Raw genomic sequence first — 16406 nt, 5'->3', positions numbered from 1 at the left:
GCACAGAGTGGTGAGGGGACCCAGGAAGGGGGTGCGGGGGTGGGCGGGGGGCAAGTAGAAGAGAGGACTGGACTGAAGTAGGGGTATATGCTTATGCTGTCAGAGAAAACAGAGGGGGAATGTGGGCGCTAAATATGGCTCTCAGGAGCGGATAGGAAATGCTGAGAGCGCACCTTCATGCCTGAGCTGCAACTGAGGGAGTGAGGAAGGAAGGGTGGCTAATGCAGGGGAAGCAGAAGGTAGAGATGGGCTTGGGCGGCTCTGGGAGGTCCGGCTATCTGTACTCTTCCCGGGGCGGGTCATGGTCTGGCTCCTCCTGAGGCCAGTGGTCCGTCTCAGGGGCAGGAGGCCAGGGGTTTTCTGGAGGCTGGGGTCCTGCTGGCCAGGGATCGTCAGGCCGGGGAGGTTTAGGGGGATCAGTTCTAGGAGGCTTAGGCGGCCAGACTCCAGATTCAGGCGGGTCTCTCAAGGGATGACTGGGGCCTGGAGGTGGAGGGTCCTCAAAGAGAGGGGGTGCCCCTGGCCAGGGGTCACCGGGGATGGGGGCACCCTGAGGCAATGTTGGGGAGCCCTCCTCCTGTCCAGCCTCTGTGGGTGGGGGAAAGGGGTGGTCTCCACTGCCTGAGATGCCTATAGAGGAGGAAGGAGAAAGGTAAGAGGTGATGCGGGCCAGAGCCAGACCCAGCCAGCTGCAGGCCCAGGGTCAGCCTGCCTGGGATGGACCACAGCCTGAGCAACCCCACAAACAGACCTCAGAAATAACTCCCACACATTTACAAAACACCGGAGTGATCTTAAAATGACATGAAAACTCTGTCCCAAACCATTAACTTGACCTTTAAACGGAGAGGGCCCCCCCCCCCCCCAATAAGCTCCATCCAGCCCTGATTGGGTCATCCCATTGGCATGGCCCCTACGCTGGTCTGCAGCCCCCAAGTGGCACCCCGGGACCTCCACCCTCCCTCACATAGCCCTCAGCTCCGCACACCTTAACTCTGACCTCAGTGGCCACATGGAGCTACCTCCCAACCAGCAAGACACGCGCTCTGAGCTACATGCACCTCACATCCCTTTAACTCTTCCCCTCAAGTGAATTCCCAGAACCTCCTCATCCCTATGCATCCAGTTCACCCCTCCTTCTTAGGGGCCGCCTTCTTCTTACCTTGACCACCCCCTCACCCCAAATGCACCCAGCCTCTATTCCCAGCACACCTCCTGGGTACAGGCACAGCAGCAGGATCCCCAGCAGCTTCCAGTCAAGCATCATGGCTGTCTCCTGGCCCCAATGTCAGGGGTGGGCTGAGCCTGGGTGCCTGGGAACCCCAACAGGCTTTATAGGGGAGGCGGCCCATCTCTGGGGAGGGGCCAGCCCAGTGACACAGGAGTCGCATCAGATCTAACCGGTCAAACACGCTTGGAAGGCCATGCTGGCGTGTAACCTCTAAGGCTGGCATCCCTCCTTTTTGCCTCCCACTGTCATCTCCAATCACAGGGACTTTTGCCTCTCATTCCTCAAAGCCACTGGAAGCCAAGGAATGGGAGCAAGCAGGCTGGGGCCGAGTAATTACAGGCTGAGGGCAGGGCCCAGGGAGGTGCTGGCTCCCCTGGATGCCTGGGATGCACCCAGGAAGGTGTCAGAAGGTTGAGAGCCTCCGCCCTCCACTGTTTGAGCTCTCCCCCTGGGGCTCAGGCCTTCCCTGAAGTTCCACTCCCTCAGGACCAAGCAGCTGCTCAGAGCACACGCCTGCTCCAGGGCGCAGGGGCCTCGAGAGATTCCCTCCTGGAGGCTGGCCAGCGAGGAAGGTGAGGACTACCTGATTCCTTCTCTCCACCTCAGCGCTGTTCCAGCAGTCACGCCACAGGCTCTCAGCTTGGTCATTCCAGCCTCCCCCTCCTCCCTCTGGACCTCCTCCTGCCCCTCCAGGCCCCTCCTGTCCTTGGCTCCAACTCTGCCCACTCCCCCGCCCCCTCACCCTTTAAGTCAAAGTCTTGTCTAAGTCTCAGGAGTCCTGCTGGGACTTCCCCTCAGGAAGGGCTCCTCGGCCTGCAGGTGAGAAATAATGTGGCCCAAACAGAACTCACTTCCTCCCCAAGTAGTTCCCCACCTGGTCTCCCCCAGAAGCACAGGACACCACTGTCCCTCCGCGGCCGCCCCCCCCCCCCCCGCCCCAATCGCTACACCCTAATCCGCTCCCTTCATCTGGCCCACACCCACAGCCAGCCACCTTGGCTTAAAAATATAAACTGAATTGTGTGGCTGCTTCCCTGTTTAAAAAGTACTCAAGCTCTAGCTGGTTTGGCTCAGTGGATAGAGCGTCAGCCTGTAGACTGAAGGCTCCCGGGTTCGAGTCCAGTCAAGGGCACGTGCCTGGGTTGCGGGCTCCGTCCCCGGTGGGGGGCGTGCGGGAGGCAGCCGATCAATGATTCTTTCACATCATTGATGTTTCTATCTCTCTCTCCCTCGCCCTTCCTCTCTGAAATCAATAAAAGTATTTAAAAAAATATTTTAAAAAATAAAGTAAAAAATACTCAAGCCCAGCCCTAGCCAGCTTGGTTCAGTGGATAGAGCATCGGCCTGCAGACTGAAGAATCCTGGGTTCGATTCCCGTCAAGGGTGTAAGGCTTCATCAGAGATGTAAGATTTAATCTGACCGAAGCCAATAAGTTGACTAAGACAAGCAGGGTAAAAGCGAAAGATAGCGTTTATTGAAAGCTCTCGGGTGAGGTCCCGTGGTCCGAGAGTACAGGGCGGGGGGGGGGGGGGGGGGGGGAGGGGAGTCACACCCGCCTGTGCCTGGCAGAGTTCCTTTATGCTGCTGTTGAACCAATCAGGTTTATTCGAGGTAGCTTATCTGAGGTAGATTGTGGCGGGTGATTTATGAGCAGGAAGCTGGTACAGCTACACTCTGGCCATCCTTGAGAAGTCTCGGGCAGTTATTTATTGTCCAGCAGGGCGCCAGCACGGCTGTGGCTTGTCCAACTCAGCGGGGGTGGGATCGGGAAAGTTCCTGCTTTCCCAGCCCCAGACCTTACAAAGGGCACATGCCCAGGTTGCGGGCCGGGCCAAACAATGATCCTCTCTCATTATTGATGTTTCTCTCTCTCTTCCTCTCTCTCTGAAATCAGAAAATTAAAAAAAAAAAAAAAAAAAAAAGTACTCAAGCCCAGACAGCTGACTCAGTGGTTGAGCATCAACCTATGAACCAGGAGGTCACGGTTCCATTCCCGCGTTGCGGGCTTGATCCCCAGTCTCCCCTCCCTTCCTCTGAATAAAAGTATTTTTTACAAAAATATAAAAGTGCTTGAGGGCTTTCTGCAGACTCAGGGTGAGCCCTCCAGTCTGCCCTGCAGCGCCCCCCTCGGTGCTCCCCTGCAGGGACTCCTCCCATTTGGCACAGCCTGACCCACCCCTCAGGTCCAGCCATGTCCCCGAGGCCTTTCCTGCCCCCTCAGAGGTCGCCCTGACCCGTCGGGTGCCTGTCACATCACCGTCCTTCCTTTTCTCTCATAGCACTTGTTTGAACGCTCATTGTTCATTGGGCACTTGTCCATCATGTCTCTCCCAGGGACCTGCCTGCCCCCGCCCCCTCGGGCCCTGAGTCGGGGCCCTGCCTGCCGAGTGGGTGAAGGTTTATTCTCCTTACTCTGGCGCTGATCACCTTCCAGAGGTAAAGAGTTTGAAACTAGAGAATAAAGAAAACCTGGAGCTTCTCAAAAAACTTCCCAGCAACCTAGGAAAGGGGTTTTGGAAAAGGCAAAGGTCCCTCTGTGTGGGGCCACCTCTCACGTTTCCCGGCGGCAGCTGCACAGAGGAGTCCCAGACACAATACATCCGTGCAATGGCTCTATTTAGTCATCTTTTTTAAAAAATATAGTTTTTTATTGATTTCAGAGAGGAAGGAAGAGAAAGAGATAGAAACATCAATGATGAGAGAAGATCATTGATGGGCTGCCTCCTGGACTTCCCCCACTGGGGATCGAGTCTGCAACCCAGGCATGTGCCCTGACTGGAATTGAACCCGGGACCCTTCAGTCCGCAGGCAGATGCTCTATCCACTGAGCCAAACCGGCTAGGGCTATTTAGTCATCTTTATTGAGGCACAGAATCCAGACACCTTGGTGGCTGGTATCCCCGAGGGCAGGCCCCCAAACCTCACCCCATTTCATGATCCTCCTGGCCCACTGGGCCCCCCTGAGCACCCAGGCACTCTGAGCCCCTGGCTGCAGGAGAGTTCTGGTTGTCTCCTTGAGAAACGGTCTCCTCTTTGGAAATGGCCTCACTCAGACTCTGCAGGTCATCCAGCAGGACAGAAAGGGATTCTGGGAAAGACCAGGGGATGGGAGCCAGACAAGAGAAGGCCATGAGGTCATGTGCAGAGGAGCAGCTGCCCCTGGGAGAGGGGGGTAGGGGGGTTTGAGGGAGGAGGTGCTCAGGTCCATGGCAGATGTGAATAAAGGGTCACAGAGAACAAGGCTCATGCACTGGAGTGTCTGGGGTAGAGATTCCAGAAGTGCCCCCCTGTCCCCCGTCTGTCTCTTCCCACTTAGACCACTACCTTTAGTGGCTGCCCTGGGGCCAAACGCTGCTGCTGGAGGTGCTGGTGCCGATGGCCCTGCCGGCCGAGGGCTGGGCTGCACAGACCCCCCCTTATCCAGTGGGGGAAGAACTGCCAACAGTCGCTGCTGCTTGTAATGGGAGAGGAGACCCTCCTGCTGCAAGGTGGCCTGGGAAGGAGAGGGTTCAACACCGCCTAGCAGGGCAGAGCCTCCCCCTCTTCTCTCCACACCTCTACTCCCTGACCAGCCCAGCCTCCGCCTCCCCTACCAGCAGGAGGTTCTTGTCCTTCTGCAGCTCCTGCAGGCGCTGGGTCAGCCGCAGCCCCTCCTCCTTCCGGGCCTCTTCCTGCAGGCGCCGGAGCTCCTGGTTCCGCTCCTTTTCCCGGGTGGCTTTGCGCTGCATCTGGCGCAGGGAGACCACTGTGGGGAAGCAGGGGACAGGTGTGGGGCTGCCCAGAGGTTGCGAGGCACCATGAAAACAAGACTGGGATGATGGGCAGGAGCGCTGGGTCCCAGCCTGGTGACTGTCCCTTCTGTATAGAGAGAGGGGTTGCCGCTCGAGGACCCTGTGAATCTGCTCCCCACAGGAAGCTTCCCAGAGCCCTGAGGGGAAATCTGGATATGGACTGAATATGACATTTTGTCCAACGAATGTACATTTTCGTCAATGTGGCAATGGCGTTGAGCCTGTATGGGACACTTTCCTCTCTGTAGGAGATGCAGGTCAACAGCTATGATGCTTGTAATTCACTGACCCCAGAAATGAGTCTGGTGGTGTGTGCACAGAGGAACCAGTGTGGCAGGTAAGTGAGGGCAGGGCCGAGGCGCAGAAGGACGGTGCAGGCGCTCATCACAGGACTGTCCTCCCTTGCAAGGGGTTAGACGTTTTTCCTAATAAAGAGCTGGGGGTCCTTGGTGGGGAGGCGTGGAGGGGCATCGCCTTTGAGGAGGGTGCTGGCTATCGGGGTGCTTGCCGGAGAACTCAGCTGGCCGTTCCCTGGTAACTCCATCACCTGCATACTTCCAAGGAAGCTTCACAGAAAGCTTCTAAAATAACCTGTCTGCACACTTCCTTCTTCCTGAACACCCACGTCCACCCCGCGAGCCTCACCAGCCTTGGCGTGCTCCCTCCGGGCCTCGTTCAGTCTCCTTTCTGCTTCCGAGAGCTGTTCCCGCAGCCGGGATTCCACTTCCGCCACCTTCTCTTGCAGAGCTGGGGTGAAGATGCACATGGGGTGTCGGGGAGCTGTGGTTCATGGACCCCACCCTCCACGCCCATTTCCCTGCTGCACACCTTGCCCGTAGACCTTCTGCTGCTGGGTCAGTTCCTGCCGCAGACTGGCAGCCTCCTCCGTGCTCTCCTGCTGGCCCTGGCGAGCCGCTTCCAGCTGCAGCCCCACGCTGGCCAGGGACTCCTGGGTCCGCCGCAGCTCCTGCTCCAGCTGCTGGGCCACCTCACTCAGCTGCTGCCTCTCCACCTCCCCTGGGAAGGGGTGGACTCAGGCTTCGTTGGTCCTCTCCATGTCCTCGGCCCCAGCCCCCAGCCCCCAGCACGCCGACTCTGTCCCAGCTAGAAGACAGGGACCCAGGCCAGGCGACCAAGAGTACCTTGCTCCCGGGCCCGGCCCACCTCCTGCTGGATGATGTGGGCACTGAGCTGCACCTCTGCATCCAGGCGATTCCGCTCTTCCCGCAGCTGCTCCAACTCAAGGCTCACCTCCTCGGTTGGCGGGGCTAGGGGGTGGCTGAGACAGAGTGGGGGAGGGGTCACCCAGCTGCCTGACTCCTTCACCCCATCCCTCCTCATTCCTATTGTTTTGGGTCCCAACAACCAACACCTGAAAGCCCCACCACCATCCTCCAATCCACTTCCAAGTGCCCCAAACTTCACCTTTCCTGGCGCAGCTGAGCAAGAACCAGTTTTCGAGCCATCAGACCTGGGAGGAAGGCAGACAGCAGCAGTGTTTGGAGCAGAAAGGGAGGTGGGGAGTAAGGGGAAAAGGCTCCAACTGAGGAGAAGGCAGGAGGATGGACACGGGCAAAAGACAGCTGGTGGGGCAGGGCAGATCTGGTCTGGCAGCTGCCTACCCACCCTGAATAGTGTGGACCTTGCGGACGGCATAGCTGACTCGGCTACTGAGGCTGGGCAGCCGGGCTGCAGCCTGCTCCACCTCGGCCACAGTGTTCTGGAGCCAGATCTGAAAGCTGGACAAGGTACAAGGCCGCTCACCTTCCACCCCACCTCATCCCCAGAAGGACTTGACCTGCTGTAGGACACCTCCCCGGACCTGCGGGCAGCAGGGAAGGGAAATCGGAGTTGGGAAAAGAAAAGCTGAAGCCAAGTCGTGCCCGGGCTCCTTGGCCAATAAAACAGGAAAACCTGGGGCCTGAGCCCTGGAGCGACTGCCATATCAAAGGGCCCAGCTGCTCATCAGAAAAGCACGCTGCTCCTGGTCCCCCGGCTTCTCCTCTGGTCCCAGCAGTAAAGCTGCCATGAGGTTCCTGGGCACACCTCATCTGGGCCCAGGTGCCACTGCAGTCAGGGGGGAGCAGACATGGCTCTGTGGGGCCAAGGCGAGTGCCACAGGCTGGCTCATCTCGAGCGGATTTAGACTTCCACCCCAGGCCCCTGGTGCCTCTGCAGGTCGGGGCCACCCCCGGCACTTGTGCCACACTCAGGGGGTGTGCACTTAGGTGCCTTTTCCTAAGGAACAGAGCCATGGCCTCCATCGGTTTTCTAAGGGACCCATTCCAAGAAGCATTAAGTGCCTGTGTATCCCAGGATCCCAACCCCAGTGAAGGCTAGGTGCATCCCTTTGTTGGCTGGCTGTGCCCCCACCAGAACCAACATGGCTCAAAAGACCCAGAAGCCTAAACAGGTCGGGTCGGGGGGCACGGTAGCATCCAGGGGCAGAGCCGGAACTCGGGGACAGTCAAGTCTCCGCCAACAGAAAAACAGGAAGACACAAAGGCTGCCTGTTGGATCCCTCGGCACAGCAGAGACCACTTTTACCTGAAACTGCATTGTTGATTCCAACCCCTTCCATGGCTCTTATTAAAGCCATTTTCTGATAAGGTCTCCAAGCCGTCTAAAAACTAGCTAACACATCTGGCCATAGGCCAAGCGTGAGCTGTGGACTTTTTGGCAATTAGCCATTAGCAAGGCCCATTTCAGTATGTCCTCATACCAAAGGAAAACCCTGCCCACAGCGAGTCTTTCTGCTCTCCTGCAGGTGGGAGCACATGCGATGGACTGAACTTGGGTGGTGGTTTATCGGAACTACCTGCTCTATTTCCATGTGTGCATGAAACTTTTCATCATTTTTTAAAGTTCAATTAGTCCACAAGGTATAAATTCAACAGAAGGGGATGGTGCACAAAGTCCATCCTGCAACACAATTTTGAGCTGGGGTAGCAGTAAACCTTTGCAGAGTCCAGGCAACAAACCAGTAGGCCCACACAGGGCATGGCTCAGCTCCTGGCCAGTGTGGCTCTGTGGTGGGGTGTCGACGTATGAACCAAGAGGCTACAGTTCGATTCCCGGTTAGGGCACATGCCCGGGGTTGCGGACTCCATCCCTGGTAGGAGGTGTGCAGGAGGCAGCCAATCAATGATCCTCTCTCATCACTGATGTTTCTATCTCTCTCTCCCTCTCCCTTCCTCTCTGAAATCAATAAAAAAAATATATTGGGGGGAAAAAAAGAGCTCCATGCAGACCAGGTACCCCAATGTCCAAGGCGAGGAGGGGTGCTTCCCAGCACCAGAAGCTTCGTTTCTCCTTAGAGGCCCTTCTGAAGGCTTTATAAGGAGTTAGGAAGGAAATGCAGGGGGACTTGCAATTGGTTAAGAAGGAGCTGTCATGCATTTTAAATGGATACCTATACGCCGATAAAGTGTATAGCTTTGGACAATTTCCCAACTAATCAGGGCATGCCTGTAAAATTTTAAAGAGGAAGTAAGAACAAGTCCCCACACTCTCCATCCGAGAACAGCTGTGAAGGTGGGATCCTACCAGGGCTCCATTTAGCTCAAGCTGTTACTGGACCAAATGCAGGAGGATGCTTCCTCACCTCCAGCCACACAGGCAATGGCAGTCAGAGTGACCCTGGTGTGAATGCAGAGGGGCTGCCCCAGAAGATGAACACAGGAGCTTTTACATGGCTAAGTCCCTCCAGCCCTGCACCCCAGCAGCTAAGTCCCTCCAGCCCTGCACCCCAGCAGCTAAGTCCCTCTAGCCCGCATCCTCCAGAGGCTAAGTCCCTCCAGCCCGCATCCTCTAGCCTGCACCCTCCAGTGGCCAGTTTTCTAGCTGTGCTTGCCTAAGGCTCTTAAACTCCAAGGTCTCTGGGAGGCTGGGGAAGCAGAAATCCTACCCACCCCTAGCACCCCCACCTCTATCCCAGACACCTGCTGACAGCCTTGGCCACACGCTTCAGCTGCTCCTCAGCCGAGGCTGTCTGCTGCTGCCCCCGGCGCCAGGCTTCCTGGGCACGGCTCAGCTCCATCTGCAGGGACTGTGAAGGAGACAATAAAGGGAAGGGTCCCTTCTCCGGGGTCCTGGCCCATGGACTGGGGCTCCCAGGCCTCCCTTAACCCCTGACTGTGGCAGACTCTGACCTTGGTGCCCATCCGCTCCACCTCCACCTGCGCAGCTTTGTCCTCCAGGGAGCGCTGCAGGATGGCTTGCTCCTGGTTCTGGGCGGCCACTCTTTCCTGGAATTCTGCCACCTGGGGGAGAAGAGGCAGGCAGACACTGGGAGCAAAGGGGCAGTGTAAAGGTCTCAGAAAGAACTCCACTCAGGGAGACAAGAAGCTTGGGTTCCTGAGAATGGAGTCTAAGTCCAGGTCTCCAGGCAAAGCATGTGCCCTGCACCTTGAGGAGCGCCGTTCCTCACCATCCTACCAAAGGCTGCCCCCCTAGTCTGTCGTGTCGTGGGTCACCCCACTCTTCACAGCACACATGACTTCTTGACGTTATCTAACTGTCTGCTGGCCTGTTGTGTCTGCTCCAGGGCCTAAGCTCTGTCTTTGTTTAGGGCTGTTCCCTGCACGTGGCAGCCACTTGGTAACACTGGTTAACTAAATGCCACCCCTTATGTAAAGAAAACAGGGATAACCATGGGGAGGAAGAGCGCCAAGTGACCTGTCCCTTCAGCTGCTGCATGCACACTCCATGCTCCAGTTCCTGGGCCTTTAGCTGCACCATGAGGGCAAACACCTTCTCCCGCCAGCGCTTCAGCAGGGCCTGGCTCTTCCTGGAGAACTCAGGCTCCAGAGAATCTGACGGTTGCACCTGCGGCAGGGGCAGGGTTGAGGGAGGAAGCGGTCAGTGTGGCTCCTGGGGGAGCAGAGGAGGAAGCTGCATCTTGGTTTCTCTCTGGGCTGCCCAGGTGACAGGAGCCACAAAGAGCAGAGGTGTGTGTGCAGGGAGGGGAGCTCTCAGCAGGGTCCTGCCCACAGGGAGGGGCGGGGCGAGGGGCCTACCTTCCTGGCCAGCTCCTCTTCCTGCATGGACAGGATGTCCATGAGGCTCTGCACGCGCACCTGCAGCAGCTCCGCTGTTGTGTGCAGGCCATCCCGGTCCTCCTTCAAGTGCTGCCAGGGAGCAGGGCGGAGAGCGCCGGTCTGCACCCTTCTCTCCTGGGGCACGTACATCCTCCCAGGTCCTGGGCCACCCACCTGCACAGATGCGCCCTGCACGCTCACCTGCACAGTCTCTAGAAGCTCGAGTCGCTCTGACTCCCATGCCTGGCTGTGAATCTCGGGGGGAACTTGTTCCCCCACATATCTCTTTAGGTTCTCAACCAAGGTCACCTGAGCCTCCAAGTCTTCTTGGGTCTTGCTAGGATTAGTGTGGGAATAGGGCAGCCATCAGGGGGCACCCTGGAGACTCACCCCACCCACCACCTGCTGGGCCCCCCTTACGTCAGCTGCTCCCGCAGCAGCTCAGCCTCCCTCTGGGCCACGGCCAGCTCCTTGGCTTCCCCGGCCCTGCTGGTTTCCAGACCGGTCAGAGACTTTTCCAAGCCCTCGGCTTTGCTGGTCAAACTGGAAAGAGCCTCCTGGTGAGCCCGTGTCAAGGAGGACAGCTGCAGAGAAAGGGGTCTCAGCAGGGGCTGGCTCACCCCCACCTGGGCTTTCCAAATCTCCCCTGGCTCTGGCCTTGTCTCCCGCTTCCTGTGACCTTAGACAACAGCCCAACACATCGCCCACAGGGCCTCGGGGACCTGGCAAATGGGGCCGACCCTTTAACTCCCCATCACACTCCAACTCATCAGCAGTTTCTGTCTGGACTTCCTCCAAATCATATCTTCACTTCTCTCCACCTCTGGCCACCAGCCTGAGGTAGGCCACCCTCACCTCTGGTCTAGACGACAGCAACCACCTCCTGACCAGTCTTGAGGAGCTGCCAGCAGCTGGCATTCTGAGCAAAACCCAGCTCCTTCCCAAGATAAAGTTCTGGCTCCTGCACTCAAACCCCTCGGGCCGCCTCCTGTCCCACATGCTGCCCCATGTCACAGCAGCTCCCATCTCCACCGCCCATGCCCGACAAGCCAACTTCTACTCAGAACAAAAGTCACCTCTTATCCTGGCCGGTTTGGCTCAATAGATAGAGAGAGCATCAGCCTGTGGACTGAAAGGTCCCAGGTTCAAATCTGGTCAAGGGCACATGCCCGGGTTGCGGGCTCGATCCCCAGTAGGGGGCCTGCAGGAGGCAGCCAATCAATAGGTCTCTCCCATCATTGATGTTTCTATCTCTCTCTCCCTCTCCCTTTCTCTCTGAAATCAATAAAAAATATATATATATATTTTTTAAAAGTCACCTCTTATCATTATGCATCTTTGGCCATTTATATTTTTCTCTAACTATCTCTGGCTGGATTGCTGACTTCCTTGTATCAATTTCTACACACACATTATAGAGTAGGGATATTAGCTTCTTCCTGTGATATGAGCTGTAAATATTGTTCCTAATTTACCAGTTTCCTTTTTTTTATTTTTTATCCTTTTTTTATTTTTTATTGGTGTCAGAGAGGAAGGGAGAGGGGAAAGAGAGATAGAAACATCAATGATCAGGATCATTAACTGGCTGCCTCCTGCACACCCCGGGGGGTCAAGCTTGCAACCCCGGGCATGTGCCCTTGACTGGAAGCAAACCCAGGACCCCTCAGTCTACAGGCCGACGCTCTACCCACTGAGCCAAACCAGCTAGGGCTACCAGTTGTCCTTTAATTTTACTTTTATTGCCATTCCTAAGTTTACTAGTAGTGTTATAAAGTCAACATTCCAATCTTTTCTTTAGTGGCTCAGGATCTTGAATGATATGTAAAGACCTTCCCCACTCAAGATTACCAGGAATTCACCCAGGTTTTCTTCCGGTATCTTTATGGGTCTATTTCTTAACATGCGGACTTATTAGGGTGACCCTCCTAACTTCCTACCAGCTTAAGGCTCCCTTGTCCTTCTTTATGGCACTTCTCCCAATGGCAGGCAACTACTTAGGATTAAATCAAGTGTTGAATGTGTGTCGCCCTCTAGGCCGCCAGCTGCACCCAGGAGGGCAGGGACTGGCTGGTGTGTTCACCAGAGGCCCAGTTCCTGTCTCAGGGATGGAAGAGTAAGCACTGATAAATGCTTACCAACTGAACAGTCTCCTTCCCAGTTCACCTCGGGACCCACCCATATTAATTGGGTAACCAGAGTGATAAGGAAGACAGACTACTTCCTACTGGAGGGGAAGGAGGGCTTCAGGTGGTGGGTGGTCAGCTGAGTCCTGGGAACAAGAGCCATCTGAATAAGACCAAAACACCAAGGTCCCCCTCTTTCCAGGGCATGCTTTTTCATCCCTCCACTGCTCATGGGTGTCTTTTTTCATATCTCCTCTCTGCAGGGAAGCCCCTGCCCAGATCCCCACTGTGAAGGTGAGGCCTTCCCATCCCCACATTCACCTGCTCCTGGTGCAGCCTCTGAACCTCCTCCAGCTCCCGCTGGCTCCCCTCTTCCAGGTTCTTCCGGACAACCTCAGCCCCAGCCAGGGCAGCACGCAGGCCCTCGGCCTCAGCTCGGCCAGCCTTCTCTGCCCGTGCCAGAGCCTCCAACTCCATGGCCTGGGTCTCCAGCTTCATCTTTTGCTGTAGCGAGGTTTCCCGCAGGACCCGGACCTCCTCCTCAAGCCGTCGCAGCTCCTGCAGCTGCCGAGAGATCAGCTCTGCCTGCTGGCGCAAGGCCTGTGACCCCTGCAGCTCCGCAGTCCTTGAAAGACAGGGTAGCACAGGTGAGACCTGTCTCTGGGGCTGGGAAGGTGACCCCAGAAGAGATCACTCTGCTCACATGTGGGGAGATGGGGGAATGAAGCTGGACCTTATGAGTCTCTGCATTTCCATCACCATTGCCATTCACCAAGGCCCTACTAAGCATATTAGGTCTAGTCTCTGGGCTCATGGCTCTCTAGCAGTGATTATCAACCGTGTGCCACAATTTTTAAAACATGCAATACCTGACTCTTTAGTCAGGGGCACTGACCTCTTTTCCCTTAGATTGTCAAGTAAAAAAGATGACAACAGCTAACACAATAGCTGTGTGGGGTGTGAGTACTCAGTCTTGGACCATAAATATATAGGTCTCATAAGAGTTGTATCTTATTGGTCATGTCGAATAAGGTTGCATCTGATTGGTTCATTCTTGGTATCAGAAATCCTTATATACAAGTATAGGCACCTAACTTTTTATTTACTTAACTTTTTAAAAAATATATTTTCATTGATTTCAGAAAGGGAGATGGAGAGATAGAACATCAATAGTGAGAATCGTTGATTGGCTGCCTCCTGCATGCCCCTCACTGGGGATAAAGCCCACAACCCAGGCATGTGCCCTGACTGGGAATCGAACCATGACCTCCTGGTTTATAAGTCAACGCTCAATCACTGAGCTAGGCAAGTTGGGCAGCACGTGATTTTTAAAAAAGTCACTTTGAAGCAGAAAGGGTAGGTAATTATTATTATTTTGTAAATCAATCAAAAGTATACCTATTTTTTTGGTCAGATTGGCAAAAAATACATTTTTTGGTGTGCCACAAAATTTTAGTAATTAGTTTATGTGCCATGAGATGAAAAAGGCTGAAAACCGCTGCTCTAGAGAGAGCTATATACCGGCTGATGTCTTAACAGCAACAGTGCTTATCAATGGGCCACACATTCTGAAGTGAAGAGGTTGGAAGTACAGGGAGGGGCTTCTGAATTCTGGTTTAAGGGCTCCCAGTATCAACACTACCAGGTGCTGGCTGGGAGCGTCTAGACTACCTCTAGAGTCAGGTAGGTTGAGTGAGGGGTTCGGGAGGACAGCACATCAATAAACTACGCAGTCCCGGCCTTTAGCAAAGTCTCCTGGTGCCCATACAGCTTAAAGCAGCGGTCGCCAACCTTTTGGACCTCACGGACCACGGGTTGGCAACCGCTGGCTGAAAGCACCTGTGACCCGGCTCTTGGCACAGCTCCTGCACTGAGGCCCAGACCACTGGACTTTTTAAGCAGGGAACGACAGCCTACAGAAACTAAGTGAATAGCCACAGGACCATAGCCGGTAGCCAAGCTAGGAACAGAGAGCCTGTGTCCTGACATCAGCTCTGGTGCTCCCTATCGTCATCATGCTCCTTGCCCGCTGGTGGGGCCCAGGGAGACCCACCCGCAATCCCACTCTAGAGCACAATGCACAACAGCCTGCCAGTTTATCAGGGAAAGACACACAGGAACCATCAATGAGCAGCTCTACAGACAACACGTCAACAAATAGCATGGCCCGCTCCGACAGCACTACCCACCAGAATGAGCCCATACTAGCATAGGACACGGTCCCAGTTTGAACTTCATCATCTTGCCTTATGATCAGCTGTTGGTCAGTGTCTCTTCCCTTGGAATTTTAAAGAAATCATTGATACCAGGATTTCTATTTGTTTGTTATCCCCACCCTTAGCATCTAGCATGCTCTTCTTACTATTTATGCATTGTAGGCACCAATAATTGCTATGGATAAATGAACAAATTATGGAACTAAGGTCTGGACTAGGGTAAGGAACCTATTTCAGTGAAGAAGGGTCACTGGCAAGGAAGCCTGAGAAGTGGCAATGGACCCCTACCTGCCCCTCCACCCCGGCTCCTGCCCATCGCCAGAAACGTCCTGTTCCCACATGATCCCTTGAGGCCTCTGGATGTCTGGCCGCCTCTCTGAGACACCTCGATGGGCCAGGGGAATGTCTGAGACCCAGGTGGGGGCCATTCTTGGCATGGTTGGAAAGGGCCGAGCTTGGAAGTGGGATGGGGGGATGAGCCCCGTGGAACCTGAGGAATCACAAGGACAAAGATGGTCAGTTTCCGGGGAGAGACAACACGAGTCCCCTGCCAGGTCCCACTGACCTGAAGGTCGAAACATGTCCACATTATTTGAAGCCTCTAGATTCTGTGTCCAGCCATCTACGTTCCCCTGGACAAGAGGAGAAACAAGGGCACTGCAATTCAATGCTCAGGCCACCTTCCAAAGAGAAAGCCCCCAAGACAAAGTCACGGTCCTCAGATAGAGCCAGGCCCGGGCCACGAGCTCCTCTCTTCCTACTTCCCAGAAGAAAGAGACGCCCACAGACCACTGCTGGACCCAGCCTGGCCCCTGGCAGAACCATGGCCATAGCCAGGAGCGGGGGACTCTACTGAGAGGCTGAGAGGGAGCCCTCAGGCTTCACTCAAACGTTCAGGGTCCGGGCGCGCCTTTACCCTCCTCCTCAAGTTTCTACAGACTCTGCCATTCCTGGTCGCGCGTGAGAAAGGTGTGCAGTGCAGGGGCTGCGAGCCCAGGCTCCAGAGTCCCCTCCAAGGCTCGGCAAGGCCTGGGTGAAGCCCATCCACACACCAAGCCAGGACCCCCGGGTCCCTCCCGACTAAAGCGCTGGCCCAAGGCCTGGCCCCGGAGGGATGTGGCCGCATGCCGGGCAGCGCGGTTCCCCAGGACCCCGGGGGGTCCAGGCAGCCTAGATCCCTGGGCAGAAAAGCCAGCTTCCAGACATCTCACAAACCTCCCAGCAGCTTCCTGTTCCTGTCCACTATCCCATCAGCTTCCCACCCCGCCGCCCACCCTGCTCCCGCCAGAGTCCGGGGCACAGAGGCTCAAGGCCTCCCACCCTCCCACCCAAATTCACCTATGTCCCCCCAATCTGCGAGTCCTATCGCCCGCCCTGCACTCTAATCTGCTTTTCTCCTGAAGGCATTGCCCGGCTCCCTCGCCTCACCCTCAGCTCGGCTCCACAGCCCGCTCCTGCCTCCCGCCCTCCACGGGCCCTCAGCCCCACCCCTCCCGGGACACCGAGCCTTCGCCCCGCTGGACCCTGAGCGCTAAGGCTGTTCTGCACCTCGTCCGTTCCTTCACCGGCCCCTGTCCCCTCTTCCCCGACCAGCCCCGGAACCCACCCCCGAGGCCCCGCTCAGCCCCTTCCCTCCCCCAACCGACGCTCCCGAGGCCCTCACTTAGCGCGAGAGCCTGCACCTGGCTCCCGGCCAGCCTACGGCCTGACCGCGCCTGCGCAGAGCGGGCCCGGTGGCGGGTCGGAGGTGCACGCAGGCGCAGTAGTGTCTAAAGCCGGGCCGGATGCTGGCGCTGCTGTCTCCGCGCCCTGGCGGTTCCTCCCAACTCCGGGAACCCGGGAAAACCTGTAAACCAATCAGAAAAGGCTGAGGCGAGACCTACGTCTGACCCTGACCAATGGAACGGAGGAGACCCGGAAGCTGGCCAATCAGAAACGGCACTAGGCAGGCTTGCGGGCGCCAAGTTCGGACCCGGGAATTCCGAAGGCGGGGTCTGCGCTGCCC

At 56.3% G+C, this 16406-nt stretch overlaps 2 protein-coding genes across 7 annotated transcripts; both read right to left on the bottom strand.

The window, feature by feature from the left end:
* Positions 1-274: 274 nt before the first annotated feature.
* Positions 275-1267, bottom strand: PSORS1C2 (psoriasis susceptibility 1 candidate 2; the record flags this gene model as incomplete). Its single annotated transcript, XM_080663556.1, has 2 exons — positions 275-630; positions 1213-1267. 2 exons carry the CDS (start codon positions 1265-1267, stop codon positions 275-277), a joined length of 411 nt encoding a protein of 136 aa, XP_080519682.1.
* A 2567-nt stretch (positions 1268-3834) lies between these two features.
* On the bottom strand, positions 3835-16122 carry CCHCR1 (coiled-coil alpha-helical rod protein 1). Of its 6 annotated transcripts, none has more exons than XM_080663551.1 (18): positions 16065-16122; positions 14967-15033; positions 14690-14891; positions 12507-12810; positions 10483-10646; positions 10264-10399; positions 10042-10152; positions 9701-9850; positions 9175-9285; positions 8965-9071; positions 6650-6762; positions 6449-6494; positions 6166-6302; positions 5852-6040; positions 5669-5770; positions 4826-4977; positions 4557-4725; positions 3835-4320 (listed from the first exon to the last, which is right to left on the bottom strand). In XM_080663551.1, exons 2-18 carry the CDS (start codon positions 14980-14982, stop codon positions 4154-4156), a joined length of 2376 nt encoding a protein of 791 aa, XP_080519677.1. In that variant the 5' UTR covers positions 14983-15033; positions 16065-16122; the 3' UTR covers positions 3835-4153. The 6 variants fall into 6 exon arrangements, with proteins under 6 accessions (XP_080519677.1, XP_080519679.1, XP_080519680.1 ...); XM_080663553.1 differs by lacking the exon at positions 16065-16122 and adding an exon at positions 16008-16034; XM_080663554.1 differs by lacking the exon at positions 16065-16122 and adding an exon at positions 15950-15999.
* Between the last annotated feature and the right edge of the window lie 284 nt (positions 16123-16406).

This window comes from Plecotus auritus (assembly GCF_963455305.1).
Source record: "Plecotus auritus genome assembly, chromosome: 4".
NCBI classification, from domain to species: domain Eukaryota; kingdom Metazoa; phylum Chordata; class Mammalia; order Chiroptera; family Vespertilionidae; genus Plecotus; species Plecotus auritus.
This window is presented reverse-complemented; position numbering and strand designations above follow the sequence as displayed.